The sequence below is a fragment of the Citrus clementina genome, unplaced genomic scaffold (genome assembly GCF_000493195.1).
Source record: "Citrus clementina cultivar Clemenules unplaced genomic scaffold, Citrus_clementina_v1.0 scaffold_3, whole genome shotgun sequence".
Classification (NCBI taxonomy): domain Eukaryota; kingdom Viridiplantae; phylum Streptophyta; class Magnoliopsida; order Sapindales; family Rutaceae; genus Citrus; species Citrus x clementina.
Genome location: NW_006262339.1, coordinates 46,461,415 through 46,477,156, shown reverse-complemented (window position 1 = coordinate 46,477,156; position 15,742 = coordinate 46,461,415). Strand labels below are relative to the sequence as shown.

Below are 15,742 nucleotides of genomic sequence, written 5' to 3'. Positions count from 1 at the left end.
CATTGACGGCGGGTTTGCTCAACTGAAAATGGGTTTCTTGGTTAATGAAAGGAGTGAATTTGATGACCCGGAAAGAAAAGAATGTTAAAAAGATGATAGAAGAAGTGATTGTGAAAGAAAACACAACAAATCTCGTGGATTTCAGAGAGAAACTCCTCTGTCTCTCCATCAATCAATGCTTCCTTGCTTTCTCACTTAGATTTAAGAGACACTAATTGCCTCAATTAAAAGTCAAAAGACAGTTGTGTTTCGATGGTGTTAAGTAGCCATGCATATAAAGAAATGAATAAACTTTAACAAAATGAAGTGGCAACCACACTCAGCGGAGAAGACTTGATGTGGATGGTTTTAGACTCTTCAGGGGAGAGGAAAGTGGCCTCAAATTGTGGCAAATTTTTTCCTCATTTTGAAAAAAAAAAAAAAAAACCAACATAATAGAATAGACGGCAAGGTAATGCTAGTAGTGTCGCTCTAGTTTTTTTTACTTTCTTTTCGTTCTTTTAGGATATTATCCTTTTATCAATTAATTATCTTAAATATATAAAATATTAAATTAATAAAAATATTATTATCTTTGTTATAATCCATTTATTTTTTTTAATTTAAAGGATTAAATTAAACTTATATAATTTAAGAGTAGAATAGGCTTTTATTATAATTTAGGTCAAAATTTTTTATTATAATTTCTATTAAATAAAAAATAAAAATATAAAAGTTATAATAAAAAAATCATGTATTAAAAAATTATTCATTGACATAATGATAATATCCTTCTTTTATCATTTTTGCTTATGGGAAAAAAAAATTTATAGTGCATTTGTTAATCAGTAATTAGAATAAACTGAAATTAGAATAGCGAATAGGAATTAGAATAAATTATTTATTTTATTTGTAGGAATTAGAATGGGATATGAAATGTATTACCATTTATGTGTTTATTCTATCTTGGAATAGAAACATATTATTATAAGTTACTAAAATGACCTTAATTATTATTATTATTATTGTTGTTGTTGTTGTAGTTGTGATTATAATTATTATTCAAAATAATAATAATAGTAAAATTAATAAATTTTAATAATATTATTATTATTAATACAATAATAATGACATTAATAAATAACAATAATAATAATGAATGATGATGATAATTATTATTATTAGCATTAGTATTATTACAACTAATAATAATAAATAATAAATGACCTATTTGTAAATATTATAAAAATTTTGTAGGGATCAAAATATAAAAGCGACAAAAGTGACAAAACTTAATTGAGGGCAATTTAAAGATTATGAAATTTTAATTGGATAAAATAAAGAGGTCATGAAAATTAAATTCTCTTTCTTTAATAGCAAAAATATATAAGACTCGCATATTTGATTTCTATTCTCCAAACATCATCCATCACTCCTATTCCAAATTCTGATTCCTTTCCCAGTCCTACGAGAAAACAAACCGTTAGTAACTATAAAAAGTAGTAGGCAATAGAGGCTCAAGATAGTAAACAGAGAGCTCTTACTTTTACTTATATAACCTCCTTCGCAGTCCAACGGATTGCATATTTCTTTCCTCCGGCTGCAAGTGAAGTTGTTTCTTCCTTTTGCTTCCTGTGATAATGTAAAGGGCCGCTGCTAAGTTGGATTTGATCCAAATAGCAGCAGCCGTTGTAACCATCTGACGGTTAGGATATCAGGTTAGAAACCCGTTGTTAAAGCGGTAGTGTTTATGACTTACAAAGACTGTTGATAACCACCAAATCTTTTTTTAAGAGAAATCAATATATTCTTTTGCTCCAATAGATTTTTTTTTTTTTTTCCAATTCAAAAACTGAGGTTTCTAAAGGAAACATGGAACATGGAGCAAAATATATTAAACTTTAAGGTCATGTTTGGGAGCTTGGATAAATTGTGGGATTGGATTAGATTTTGGAATTAACAAAATAATCTAATCCTAAGGTATGTTTGGTTGTCATGGACCAATAGGATAGACTAAAATATAGTCCAAAACAATTGGGATTATTAGTCGGGCATCCTCCTTTCTATGATAGTGATAGATTTATTCTCTCAAAACCTCTTACTTCAAGTGTACAGCTGCCTACGGACATACGAATTAAATGAAGCCCTCCTTTCATTATCTTAAAATTCCTTATATTTATATGGGTTTAGGTGGGATAAAATTAAATGAAAAATTTGTGTCCTCTTTATCACTATTTTATTTTTCATTTAATTTAATATTTTAATAAAAATTAAACGTAGAAGTTAATTTTATAATTTTGAATCAATAATTTTATTTTATTTAGAATATCAAAATTTTATTCATTAATTTATTTAAACTAGAACTGAATATTAAACATAAAAATAATCAACTATCTTTTTATACCAATATTGAATATTAAGTATTAAGGTCAATAATTATCAATATAATTTTAAAATATTATATTATTTAAATACTTATTAACTTTATTAAATTAAATTAGTATAGTCCTGTCTAATATTATACCAAACAAAAGATAGTACTATATCTAATCCAACCTAATCCAATATAATCTAATCTAATTTAATCCTAAAAACTAATCTAATCCAATCCCGACTTCCAAACGTAGCCTAAGAGTTACAAATGATATAGAAATTATAAAACATGAATTAAACATTTATCTTTTTTGTGGATATTCATCTTATTTTATTTTTTTATAATATTCACAGTGAATAATATTTGTATCAAGTTTTTTATTATATCTATTTTTAATAAATTATATAATTTATAAATTTGTTTATTCTAATTCAATCAAAATAAAAATAAAACTAAACCTAAGCAACCGGTTGGAAAAACCGATTGCTGTCGGTTACAATTGTTGTTGGGCCGCTGGTCGTGTTTGGAAGTTGCGACATTGGAATGAGCAAAGTAAAGGCATCTTGTGACCTTGCCAGAGAAAGATCAGATTAGTGTGGTTTCGGAAGAATAATAATATTTTCATGATTTTCATTGCGATGAGGCGGATGGATTTAGCAGTACTCTGGCATTTCAATCGGTTAAATGTCTTACAGGAAAATATAATTAGGCAGAATGATAACAAAGGAATTTTGATTAATTCTTGAACAATGGATTGGGTGAACTTCTAATGTTTTGAGTACTGAAATAAATTACAACAAAGACGACCTTGGTGTTGAGAGAAATACTACTTGCTGCCCTATTACTATCTCTACTCAATTGGCCCACTTTATATTCATCCTGTAGCACCTCTGCTTATGCTCTATCTGTAGCACCTCGGCTTATACTGTCTTCTTACTCTCTTCGCATTCATAACACAAGTACTTGAAAACGCAACAGCGTCTTGTTTCGTTTTGCTTTTAATTGATACAATACAAAAGCAATGGACACCGTCGAAGTCAAAGCTACAAAACGGAATAGCATGACCATCTGTCGTAGATGAATCGTAGAGATAGAGGAGCTTATATCTTCTATATTATCAATCAATTATTAGAAAACACTGCCTCAACTAGGGCATGCTTCTTCTTGGGGTATCCAAAGCCAAGCATGTGGTTAAGATACACCCTACCATCTTTTACAGTTGCAGCTGTGGCCAAGCGGTGAACAGGCCCGCTAAATTTGGCGACTACGGCGGCTGTCTCCCACCCATCAGAACTCTCCACCAATCTGGCAGAAGGGTTCCCTGCAACTACAAGCTTAGTCGGAGACAAGAGCTCTAGACCATCTCCAAATGACAAGGGACCGCCAGCTACCCTAATTAGCTTAATCTCCTCACCCTCGCCGACGCCGTCGACAATATCAATCTTAAACAAATTGCCACTGAAGGTGTGAATAACTATCAAGAACCCATCTGGATGGTATACGATTCCGTTTAATCCAACTAAGTTCTTGTACCACTCTTTGGGAGTAAAGAGAGGGCTACTAATGATGGATAGGAACTCACCCTTCACCCCTACCTTCCAAATTTTACTGCCTGTAACATCGGTAACATATGCATTACCTTCTGCATCAACTGTTACATCGTCTGCACATGATTTCCCATCACCTGCAACAACATCTAAGATTTTGAAGTGTTCGATTTTTCAAAAGAAAATATGTGAACTGGATCTGTGTCTGCTGGAAATTCGCAAATCGCAATGTCGCATCCATAAGATTATGAGCATATTTATTATTGCAAGGATAGATAAATAAATGAGGATGTTTGAAATTAAAATTGAAATACTATAATTATTAATTACTTGGACCACTGAGTTGGGTAAGGAATAGACGGTTCCACGTGGACAAATCGTAAGCGGCCACCGCGCTGTATTTATTTCCAAACACGTCTGCAGCGACCACGAGGAGACGATTCCTAGGATGGTCAAGGACGAGGCCAAGCGACCCATTGCCAGTCAATTCGAGGTCTTTGACCAGCGTGACCTCTTCTAGAACAGTCCCGGGTGGGTAATCATCGGGTACAGCGACCTGACCGATTCCTCCGTCTAAAAAGGAGACGATGAATCGACGGCCGGAGTCATCCCACTTGGCGCACTCGCGAAAGAAGCTGGAACTGTGGTAGTGGTACACGTGGGTGGCAGGATTGGCTCTCTCTTGAGAGATTATGTAGGCGACGGGAATGGCTGAGATTACGAAGAAGAACAGTAGCGATTTGGCGGAGCAAAGTGAGAGCGCCATTGCTTTGTCTTTGTGAGGGTGAGAGACACAACATAAACAAATCAGAGAGAGGTTGGGCTTCGGCTTTTGACAATAGCCGCTTCCTTTGGTTTGGTCGCAATGTTAGATGGGGAGTTAGTGTTTGGTAAGCCGGTATCCCGTGGGTGTTGTTGCTGTGTAGATAGGGCGTTGTGACTTGTGACTTAACAGGGAAAAATTTTATACAGACGAAACAAACGAATGGCATCTGGGTATTTGGAATCATAAATTAAATAAATAAGTGACATAGTAATAAGGATCCCCCTAAATTAAATAACTAAATGACATATTATTGGCTCTTTATATTGTTTGTTTGGATGTTCGTTTTGTCCCTTTCTCCATTATTGAGTTACTTTATATGATTTCTATTTTTTTATAATTTTATTTAAATTACTATGCTTTGTTGATTTGGCTCTTGTGAATAAATTTATTGTGCTCCAATTTGGACTATCGTTGCTTTTGAAACTTTTATAAATTGTGGATCACACTTTTGTTTAATTTTGAATAATTATATATGTGTACTGAAAATAGTACAAAATTTAGGTAAAACAACACAACAAACAAAAACAAATTGTTATCTTATAATGTACTTTTTTTTTATCTGTAGTTAAATTGTTTTATTTTTTCGTTTCTCCATATTGTGTTGCTATGTTTGCAAATAATGAGATAAGGAATTAAAATTGAGAAATGAGAACACCATTTATCCAGTACAACACAAATTAAACCCTTAGAGGCCCCAAAATTAGAAAATGGCCTCGACGAGGGCATGCATCATCTTGGGATATCCCAGGCCATATATTTAGTTAATATACACTCTTTCATCTTTCACAGCTACCGCCGTCGGCAGCCGATGAGCAGGCGCGCTTAATTTGCCGATGACAGAAGCAGTTTCCCAGCCATCAGAGCTCTTCAACAATCTAGCAGTAGGAATCCCTGCTACCACAAGCTTTCTTGGAGACAGTATCCCCAGTCTCTCTCCAAACGTTAATGGGCCTCCAACTACCTTAATTAACTTAATTTCTTCATCTCTCTTGCTGCCTGTGTCAATTTTAACCTTAATCTTAAACAAACTGCCACTTGAATGGTGAACGACAATCAAGAACCCATCTGGATGATAAACAATTCCGCTACCCAGTCCTGCGTTTGTACCATTCTTTTGGATCAAAGAGCGGGCTTCTAATGGTCTCTTGGTAACTTACCAATTACTATCAACCCCTACCTTCGTAATTTTATTGCCCAATACATCAGTAACAGAGGCATTACCTCTTTGAATCAACTGCTACGTCATCCGCAAAGGAATCCCGTCAGTTTGCCACCAGCTGAACTAACAAATTTTAAGTGAAAAGAAACACCACAACAACAATAAAATGTGTATATTATCTGTTTATTTCAATTTAAAGATTCAGTTGGGCCCTTTTGTTGGGTGAGACACAAAAGTGTCCACGTTGAAGATCATAAGCTGCAAGCGCCGGTGACAGCCACAGGGAACCGATTCCTAAGCCAGTCAATGAAGATACTGACCGAGGAATTACCAGCCAAGTCGACGTCTTTGACTAGCGTGACTTCATCTAGAACAGTTCCCGGTGAGTAATCATCATTCATCAGGTTCGGGTACTGAGACCAGACCAATTCCTCCCTCTGCAAAGGAGACAATGAATCGACGGTTGGAGTCATCCCCCCTGGCGCATTCACGGAAAAAGCCGGAACTGCCGTAGTAGTACACGCGGGTGGCAGGAGAGAAATGATGCAGGCAAAGGGAATGGCTGAGACGAAGGAAAATAACAGGATTGTTTTTATGGGGCAAACTGAGAGCCATTATTAGCCAAAAGAAGAAGTGAGAGTGAGAAGCTCGCGGGTAACACTGAGGAAAGGGATTAGCTGTTACTCCAACCGGCAGGCGTTGACTCCTCCATGCTATTCAGCAATTATATATGGGATTTAAAAAAAAAATTAATAATTTAACGAAACATTATCCTCTCCTAACGTGAGTTATACTGATCTTTTAAAGATTTTCTATCATGTATTTTTTAATATTAGTGTATGGGAAAATTTTAACTTTTTTTATTTTTTTTATTTATTAACAATTAATTAATAATTAATTGATTTGCTCATAACATGATCAGATCAGAAGACAATCTTGATCCTAATTTAACATGCAACCTTCATAATTGAAATGATCTGTCCTCAATTTTTCATCATTTTATGTTAATTATCTATTTATAATAATATACTGAATTAAATATTATTTTTATTCAATAATTACCGATCCTAATAATTAAAAAAAATCATTTGAACCCAAATTCGTGAGTAATATAAGTAGTACTTAATAACCCTTTTTTCAACTTCTTTTTTTATCTTATTGGTTACTACATTTTAATAAGAAATCTACTAAGATTTGGCAATCTACTTTCATAATACTTAAGAAGATATTTATTCTTATTCAATTTGTGAAAGAAAAACTTTCACTGATATTTAAGAAGATATTTATTTCTGCTCACATTTGTGAGAAAAAAAATGTTTAGAGTGCTGTCAAAACTCAACCTTATGACCTCAATTCAATCTCAAATTCAATTTCACTTATTTGATTGAAACATGTTTATATTCATCAACACAAAATTATGTAAAATTGTAAGTGGCTTAAAATAATAATGACTACAACTTATATCACTCAAGAGTATTTGATTTAATAAATTTCACTCCTGGCGTTGAGGTTTGCTAAAAAAAATAATAACAATAACTAAAACCAAACAATCACAATTAACACTAATAAACTTCTCCATGCAAAGAAGAAAACAGTTTTAAAAAAAAATCTGAAACTTAGAACACTGTGTAGTACATCATCACCAAATAAGTTAACTATGTTCAGTGGAACAATCAATAATACAAAATCCAAAAGAATTCTTCTCCTTCAAAGGGTAAAGCAACATAGCGTCATAATTAACGACATAGTTGAGTTGAGGAGCTCAGCTGTGTTTCCAAGTTTTAGAAAACAGCCTCGACGAGAAGATGTTTCTTCTTGGTGTTGGGGAATCCCAGGCCAAGCAAATGACTCAGGTACACCCTACCATCTTTCACAGTAGCAGCTGTGGCCACCCGATGAGTAGGCCCATTAAATTTGGCCACGACCGAAGCCGTTTCCCATCCATCGGAGCTCTCCACCAATCGAGCTGAAGGATAAGGATTTCCTGCTACCACAAGCTTAGTTGGAGACAGCAGCGCAAGACCATCTCCAAGTGACAATGAGCTGCCTCCTCTTAGCTCGATTAACTTAACTTCTTCCTCTTCTTTGCGAATGTCAATCTTGAACAAATTGCCACTGCACATGTGAATGACTATCAAGAACCCATCCGGATGGTATACAATGCCGTTTAGGCCAAACACGTTTTTGTACCACTCTTTTGCAGTAAACAGTGGGCTTCTAATGATCGATAACAACTGACCCTCCACCCCTACCTTCCAAATTTTACTGGATACGACATCGGTGACGTATGCATTACCTTCTGCATCAACCGCTATATCATCCGCCGTAGATTTCTCCTCACCTGCACCACATATATATATATGCAATGTCGATTTATCAAATACCAAATTAATGCTACAATGCATGTAACAAGGTGTTGTTGTTCATGACCTGATTAATTACACCATTATTAGTTATCACTATATGTGTATGTATAACAAGTCCATTCTAATAATAATAAGATATCTCTCATTTTTCATTAAAATGAGAAATAAGTTGGAAAACTAAAAAACACAAATTTCAATCACTAATTAAACTAAACGATCACATAAACTAATAATATACGTGGCCATGTTCGCAGGATACTTTTGTTGTAAATCAATAAATTTTAGGCTTAAGATCAATCAGAATATTTTTGAAATCAATATTCACTTAAAAAAGGCGGAGCAAATTTTTATGAGCCAGCATGCACTTCTTCAAGTGTTGGGACAGCCAGCGCTATCTTATCATTTTATGGCTGTAAAACAGATTTCACATGAACATAGTTAACTTATTAACTTCAACTAGAATATTCTTCAATGAAATGGTGGACCGGCCCTGTTCATAGAGAAAGAAGTCATAACAAGACATCCAATATTATCCATCGCTGAAGTTGATTACAATTACCGTGGTGTACGTACGTATGTATTATGTAATTGGACGGATTTGTTAATCACTTTTCGAACAGTGGCTCCATACTTAGAAAGTCAACTTCTGAAAGCTCATGATTTGCAGTAACAAACAAAGGAGTAATGATTTTCATTTTCATTTTCATTTTCTACACTTACTTTTGCCACTGAGCTGGGTGAGAAACAAACGCTTCCAAGTAGACAAATCATAAGCGGCAAGCGCACTGTATTTATTTCCTAAAACATCGGTAAACGCCACAAGGAGCCGATTCCGAGGCCGGTCAACGGCGATCCCCATGGTAGCATTGCCGACCACGTCATCCTCTTTGACCAGTTTGACTTCTTCTAGAACAGTCCCTGGTGAATATTCGTCGGGCACCAAGACCTGACCAACTCCTCCATCTAAAAAGGAGACGAGAAATCGACGGCCTACGTCGTCCCACTTGGCGGTCTCACACAAGAAGCTGGGGCTGTGGTATTGATACACATGGGTGGCCGGCTTGGCCATGGCTATAGCTAGCTCGATAGAGATGATATAAGCAATCGGAATGGCCGAGATTATGAAGAAGAAGAGGAGTGTTTTAGTGAAGCAGAGCGACAAGGCCATTATTATTTATTACTTGGTGATTGTGAGAGGAAGAGGAGAAGGAGAACGCAAGGAGGGTGTTTTGGCCGTTTCAGTACTTTGTTTTTTGCCATGGCATTGGCCACTGTTTATAGAGGAAGTTAGTTTATTTTATTCAGAAATGCTAAATTCAGAGATAATAATATAAAAATAAATTACAAAGGCCTAACTGATACTATCATGAGTCTGACAGATACCTAGCTAGGTCATGATACATACATCATACAGACACACAGGGGCGGACGCCATGTAAGACTAAAGCGTGCCATGGCCCCCCCTGGGTTTTAAAATATTTTGAGATTTTTGAATAAAATATGAATAATTTACACACTGATCCCTGTACAATTAAGTTTGGCCCCCCCTTAAATTTATAAGTTTAAATTTGACCCCCCTTAAATTTCCTCCTGAGATCCGCCCCTGCAGACACACTCATCTTGGATACTTTTCATTTTGCTCTTAAATCAAAGACGAGAATACAAATAGATTTGTTGTGCTGAGATTTGGAGCTGATTGTTCATTTTCAAACTAGTAAAGATTCTTGGTTTTCAATCCTCAAATTTATACTCTGCTTTTATGTCTTTTCTTATTGTTGCTTTGCTCGAGATTGAGATGTTGTTACCCACCATCGATTGTCCGAAATAAATTTGAGGATACACAATAACCACCCTCTGATTTCTTACGTTAGAGCGTGCCTTCATTTGGTATACATGTTGCAAACGAGTCCTCGTACTGATCTTCAGGCAGAGCATTACTTGGAAACCTGCTATCAGCGGTTCTTCGTGTATGCATATGATAACACTTGATAAGCTAAGCAATGATCTAACAGTTTAAGCATTAAGAACACATTGCAGGAAAAGCAGAGAGTGCTGACATTCACAAGTGAATTTCACTCAACAATAGAGATACTGACAGTAGTATTGGTTACTGCCCTAAAGATAACGTTACAGAGAAGCTATCTCTCCCGCGACTCTCAATCTAAGCTCTCAATACAAATCTAAAGATCTGATTCTTCTGAGACAAGAAACCAATCTAAACCTTTTAACTAATTCTGTTTTAACAGCCAGTTAACTGAGTTTTGGCTCTCAGCTAGGAAATGGATGTCACTTGCAATGCTACTTCAGCAAAATTGATTTACCAGAGTTTCCAGCCCTCAGATACGTCACAAGTTTCAACTTCAATTTGCAGCAGACGAGCATAGCAAATTCAGTCTACAAAATAGATCAATATAAATAACCAAATAGCGAGAAGTAGAACTAGAACCTAGGAAATTTTCTAAATTCGTGATTATGCCAGTTACTCAGGAGATATTGTGCAGCATGTTGTGAAAACCAAATAAATTAAAAATACTTTTGTGGGCATTATCATATAAAGTTATTATAAAAAAAGGATCATGAACCATTGGTCGGAGAAGAAACCTTTTATTCTAGTACTCTAGTTGGACATATTGATGATCTCTACATCTAATGAAATCCTTCGTGTAAAAAATCCACAAGCTGTGGGCTACCTTCTCCACTGGCACCAACTGTTTCGTTTCCAGAATCTGTGGCACCTTTGCTTACATCATCTTTACACGGCTCAATGCATGCACTTACCGTCAGAAGTGTTTGAGACAATATTTCTGAAGCCATCTGTCAGTCTCCCAGTTAACATGCATGACATACTCACGTGCAGCATAGATATGATTCTCAAAGGGAAGAATGACTAGGCCACAAAGAGCACATATCCTTTTAGAACATCGAAGAATCATTCTGACTACTCAATGTGCAAATGCAAAAATATGCCACAAGATAATGAATCGGCTACAAAATCATTAAAAATGTTTTTCAAAGTCAAAATAATTAATGTCAAATAATGAGATAGCGAGATTAGTTCTACTGAAGATATTGGATTATTAATTGGTGCATAGAGTTAGTTTCACAAAAGAAGAGGAAGATGAAGCTTTCAAATGACCCGCATGGGAACTAGTCCAAATTTATCATCATATTCTTCATGGATAAGCAAGATCGGCTTCTGAATTTTATTTGCAGACATGAAAGGGCTCATCTCTACATAATTACTGGTAGCCTCCCACAGAGTTCTGAACTCGTTCTGAGATAGTCATATATGCATCAAAGTAGGAAACAAAACAAAGGAGAAATGGAAGAGTATTTTGGTAACTATGATTATGTTGCTACCTGAAAACCAAAAGGTGTAAGTGTTCTGTTGTAAGCTCCAGAACGAGCAATTCCACAACAGAAAAGATAGGGAGCATGTGCTAGTTGGTTATCAGTCATGAATGCTCCATAGGAATGTCCTCCCAACAGCAATTTTGCTTGGATGAGCCCACCTGAACAGGCGCAGCATCAGAAATGTTCTATTAAAAAACTATACTCAGGACCAAACCAAATTCCTATGACAATCTATTAGGTGGTGTTTGGTTTTAAGAAAGAGTAGGAGAGGAGTGGAGAAGCGAAAAAAAAAGAGAAGTGTGTAAAAATTAATTGTTATTATTTGGTTTCACATTAAATTTGAAAAGAACAAAATTACATATTTTTTCTTTGGATAAATATACCCATTATCTTTAATGTTAATAAATAAATTAATTAATTAAACTATGAATTAATTTAATCTAGAGATAAATTAATGACAAAATATTTAATTTTATATTATATTTTTTAATTCATTCATTATTATTTTATAATCAAAATAAGTAGCATCGCATAACTAGTTATATGTTCGATTTAGTTTCTAAATATTTATGATTATTGAAACAATAATATATTAACGTAATGAAGTTACCTAGTTAAATAGAGAAATTTATTTTTTATTTTTTAATTACAGCATCAAGTCATGGACAGCGGTTGACCGCTGCCGCCGCCATTGACCACCGTTGATATCGCGTTGAATACATAATAATGATTATAAATGGACAATTTACTCGTTGAAAGTGTTAATTTTGCAGAAAATACACTATATGATTGGAAATATGAGAGTTAAAAATTTTCCCAAACATTTAAATAAGATTTGAGATAAATAACAATGTATATTAGCATTTCTAACTTCTATAGAGTTGTAAATCGGCTCATGAGGATCCCATTGGTATCGGTTTTGATGGTGAAGCGCGTCTTCAGTAAAACTTCGGCAAGTCTCCAATGACTGTCTGGCGATTCACTTTACTGTTTTTTCTTTTTTCAAATAAGTTTATCCTATTAATTTAAGAAAAAAAATATAAATTATTTGCACTTTAATTTATTTAAAATTAATTTTATTTAGAGGAATATTAGAGTTTTTGTGTTCCAATAGATGAGGAATTTAAAATCCTTACTCATTGATAAGAAATACAAATTCTTCAATTTGATGGAAATTGAATTTTGACGGAAATTCAATTCTATTAAACTTGGTCCAACCAAACAGTGGAAAGTAGAAAAGAAATCAAAATTTTCTCCTCTCCCCACTCCTCTATCCCCCCAAGCAAACATGACCTTAATATTTACAATCCTAATAAATCATTTATATGATGACATATATCTGAGTACTCAATGGACCGTATATATTTTTAAATATTTAGAGAAAATTAATTTTAATAATGCACACGACAGAATCAAATCTCAATCTAAATCTATAAAAATTAAATAATAGTTTACAATAATATTTTATTTAATCACGTTGAATTGCATATTACATATTCTCAGTTTGATATAGGATGTGTTTGGGATTAAGTTGTTAAAAGCTACAGTTGTTATGGAGAAAAAACTATAACTATGAAACAAAAGTTACTAATATATAATACATGTAAATTTTAAATAATAATTTAATAAAATTATTAAAGATATAATAGAATTTTCATTATACAAGTGAAAAATCATATCAATTTAACTTCTTAGCTGCAGTAGCTAATGTTTACTAAACACTTTAATACTGTAACTTTTAAACTATAACTATTCAACCTCAATCAATCCAAAGGTACACATAAATTTGTCATTAAAAATATGGACATTGGGGCGCAAAACATTTGTTACCAACACAAACCTATAAGCTGCGGTTATGCTATTCCAACCTCGGTGCAGAACGCTGTAATGTCACCAAACAAACACTCCACTTCGAAAATTGTCTTGGCCGAAATTACATTAGTAACGCCACGCAAACAGGGGCAAAATAGGAATTTGATGTATCAGAAGACATAAAACCCAATAGGCAATGAGGTCCTCACTTCTGTTATTGTGCTCAATCTGACTCGTGCTATTCGCTTAATCGGTCTCGTCTCCGCCCGGGTAAACCCCCCTTCCATCTCTCTTTCTTCATCCAGTTGTTTCATCATCTTATATTCGTTTAATCTCTCTCATAAGATCTGGCTCTTTATATCTGTTAACTGTTATTTCGATTTACTCGTGTGTGTATATATGATTGAAGCGTCGTCGTATCGTTCGTAATATGGCTGAGATCTGTGATCATCTCTAGTTTTCCTAGCGTAGACCATAGTTATTATAATATTTTTATTTAAATAATGATTTCTTTATTCAGGATTATTTCGATTTAGTTAAAAAGAGCCTTTTTTTGTCAAACAATCATATCATATCCTATCGTCTGTTTGCTTTTACTATTTATTTTATGAAATAACAGAAAAAGCAGGATTATCAAGACTTTTCAAGAGCCTGATAATTCTCACGAGGCATTTGTTTGATTAGGTTGTATACTCTTTGAAATTTTGGTTGGTACAGTTGTTTTTGCTTTTTAATTACTTTTATAATCATGTCATTGAACTTTGGTCCGGTTGGATTTCATTTACCCAGAAAATGACTTTGATGTATAGACGTTCTTTGCTGTGACATGGCAATAAAGTAATATAGAATGTATTTATTTATTTGCGGATTGTGAAGCATGTGAAAAACAGATGTTGGCATCAAATACTAAAATGGTGTTTTACATTGTTGATGATATTATGAATGATTGTAATGAAAAGCTTGGTCTGAGTTAAAGGAAAAGTTTGTTAAGAAATGATGTAATTAATAGGCTTTCTAATCCTCAGCTTTGGTTATTATACAGAAAGTGATGCTAAACATAGTTATATTGGGAGCCATATAGTTTCTAGGGAGCCATATGGTTTCTAAACATAGGGATCTAGTTAAGTGAAGTTGAGCTAAGTTCCAGAATGCTTCGGCAGACGGGCTCGAGCAATATCATTTCAGTATTTGTGTAGGAGTTTTGCTTCAAATATGTGACAAGCCATGAGCATGGTACAAGCAGGCAGTGGTTGTAACTTTTTAGTAGTTGATGGGTTCTCATATGTAGTTGTTGCCATCTTGTCTTTCTATATCTTACTATGATTCACATATAAAGTTTCTTGGGATTTCTCTTTTCCTACTAACAGGGGAAAATCCTGTGTTTCTTGAATGTAGGTTTATAGCATTTAACTAGAAGTGAAATGGCTGGCCACAAGATTGCTCATGCCACCTTGAAAGGTCCAAGCGTTGTCAAGGAGATATGTTTAGGAATTACACTGGGGCTGGCTGCTGGTGGTCTTTGGAAGATGAATCAGTGGAATAATCAAAGAAAGTCAAGGGTATTTTATGACTTGCTAGAGAAAGGTGAAGTTAGCGTTGTTGTAGAAGAATAAAGTGTTTACGTTATCACGGTGATGATGTGGATGGCTTCAATGGTACTCTGATAATTTGGATTCTCCTTATTTGGCGCCTAGATCTCACATGATCTTCCATAGTTTGGGTTTTCAACAAATAAATTTTCTTTTCTGAGACTTGACTGATTGTTGGTTATGAAATTGTAAAGATTCTTGGTTCTCTTCATCAAGCATTATCTGTCTTGTTTACTTTATTTGAGATGTTCTTAGTTTGTCACCTGTTATGTTTGTGAATGACAAATTTGCACGTCTGGAACAAGAAATACATTCTTTTGAGTGCAACAAGCTTAACTCCATTGAGTTAGTTGTTCACTTTGTAGTCTCTTGCTCTATGGGTTTAGCGGTGAAGGCACAGGCAGGCAATTTGAATGTTATAGACAGCTCAGGAAATATCCTGATAGTTAGGCCATTGTTATGATGCTCTTGAGAGAAATGTTGAGAATACAATCATGCTCAATAATTTTCCTTTTGCTTTTGGTGGAGAGTATCGTGTTCGAGATAAGTGAATAGTTTTTTGAATTATGGGATTTTCAGATGGCACAGACAATGGCGTACATCGAAAGAGTTCAGTGTTCTGTAATCAATCTGCTAACCAGCTGTATTTTTTAAGAGTTAATCACGATTTCATCTATAATAATCGCTTCTGTTACCGAAAAGCTAGCCATAGCCATTTCTGAGAGTTTATTATTAT

General features: G+C 34.4%; 4 protein-coding genes across 4 annotated transcripts in view; 1 reads left to right on the top strand and 3 right to left on the bottom strand.

Moving 5' to 3' along the window:
* The window catches only part of LOC18047500 (protein trichome birefringence-like 6), a 4,579-nt gene extending 2,444 nt beyond the window's left edge, over positions 1-2,135 (bottom strand). The window contains exon 1 of the mRNA XM_006444439.2: positions 2,075-2,135. Coding sequence (XP_006444502.2) covers positions 2,075-2,135 — 61 coding nt within the window. The remainder of the gene's footprint in view (positions 1-2,074) is intronic.
* Positions 2,136-3,068: 933 nt separating this feature from the next.
* LOC18047498 lies at positions 3,069-4,943 on the bottom strand. Its single transcript, XM_006444436.2, has 2 exons — positions 4,231-4,943; positions 3,069-4,037 (listed from the first exon to the last, which is right to left on the bottom strand). The coding sequence occupies exons 1-2, from the start codon at positions 4,664-4,666 to the stop codon at positions 3,475-3,477; spliced, it is 999 nt and encodes a 332-aa protein (XP_006444499.1). The 5' UTR covers positions 4,667-4,943; the 3' UTR covers positions 3,069-3,474.
* Positions 4,944-7,666: 2,723 nt separating this feature from the next.
* Positions 7,667-9,419, bottom strand: LOC18047496. The gene is made up of 2 exons (XM_006444434.1): positions 8,972-9,419; positions 7,667-8,226 (listed from the first exon to the last, which is right to left on the bottom strand). The coding sequence occupies exons 1-2, from the start codon at positions 9,417-9,419 to the stop codon at positions 7,667-7,669; spliced, it is 1,008 nt and encodes a 335-aa protein (XP_006444497.1).
* Positions 9,420-13,583: 4,164 nt separating this feature from the next.
* LOC112100410 (probable cytochrome c oxidase subunit 5C-3) lies at positions 13,584-15,268 on the top strand. Its single transcript, XM_024189969.1, has 2 exons — positions 13,584-13,687; positions 14,813-15,268. Exon 2 carries the CDS (start codon positions 14,839-14,841, stop codon positions 15,028-15,030), a length of 192 nt encoding a protein of 63 aa, XP_024045737.1. The 5' UTR covers positions 13,584-13,687; positions 14,813-14,838; the 3' UTR covers positions 15,031-15,268.
* Positions 15,269-15,742: the final 474 nt, after the last annotated feature.

What these genes read in the sequence shown, in the direction of transcription:
- LOC18047498 (XM_006444436.2), bottom strand. Translation starts at nt 4,666, where the DNA reads ATGGCGCTCTCACTTTGCTCCGCCAAATCGCTACTGTTCTTCTTCGTA. An exon ending in TACCCAACTCAGTGGTCCAA is followed by an intron (nt 4,038 to 4,230) that starts GTAATTAATAAT and finishes ATGTTGTTGCAG; the next exon opens with GTGATGGGAAATCATGTGCA.
- LOC112100410 (XM_024189969.1), top strand. Translation starts at nt 14,839, where the DNA reads ATGGCTGGCCACAAGATTGCTCATGCCACCTTGAAAGGTCCAAGCGTT.
- LOC18047496 (XM_006444434.1), bottom strand. Translation starts at nt 9,419, where the DNA reads ATGGCCTTGTCGCTCTGCTTCACTAAAACACTCCTCTTCTTCTTCATA. An exon ending in CACCCAGCTCAGTGGCAAAA is followed by an intron (nt 8,227 to 8,971) that starts GTAAGTGTAGAA and finishes TATGTGGTGCAG; the next exon opens with GTGAGGAGAAATCTACGGCG.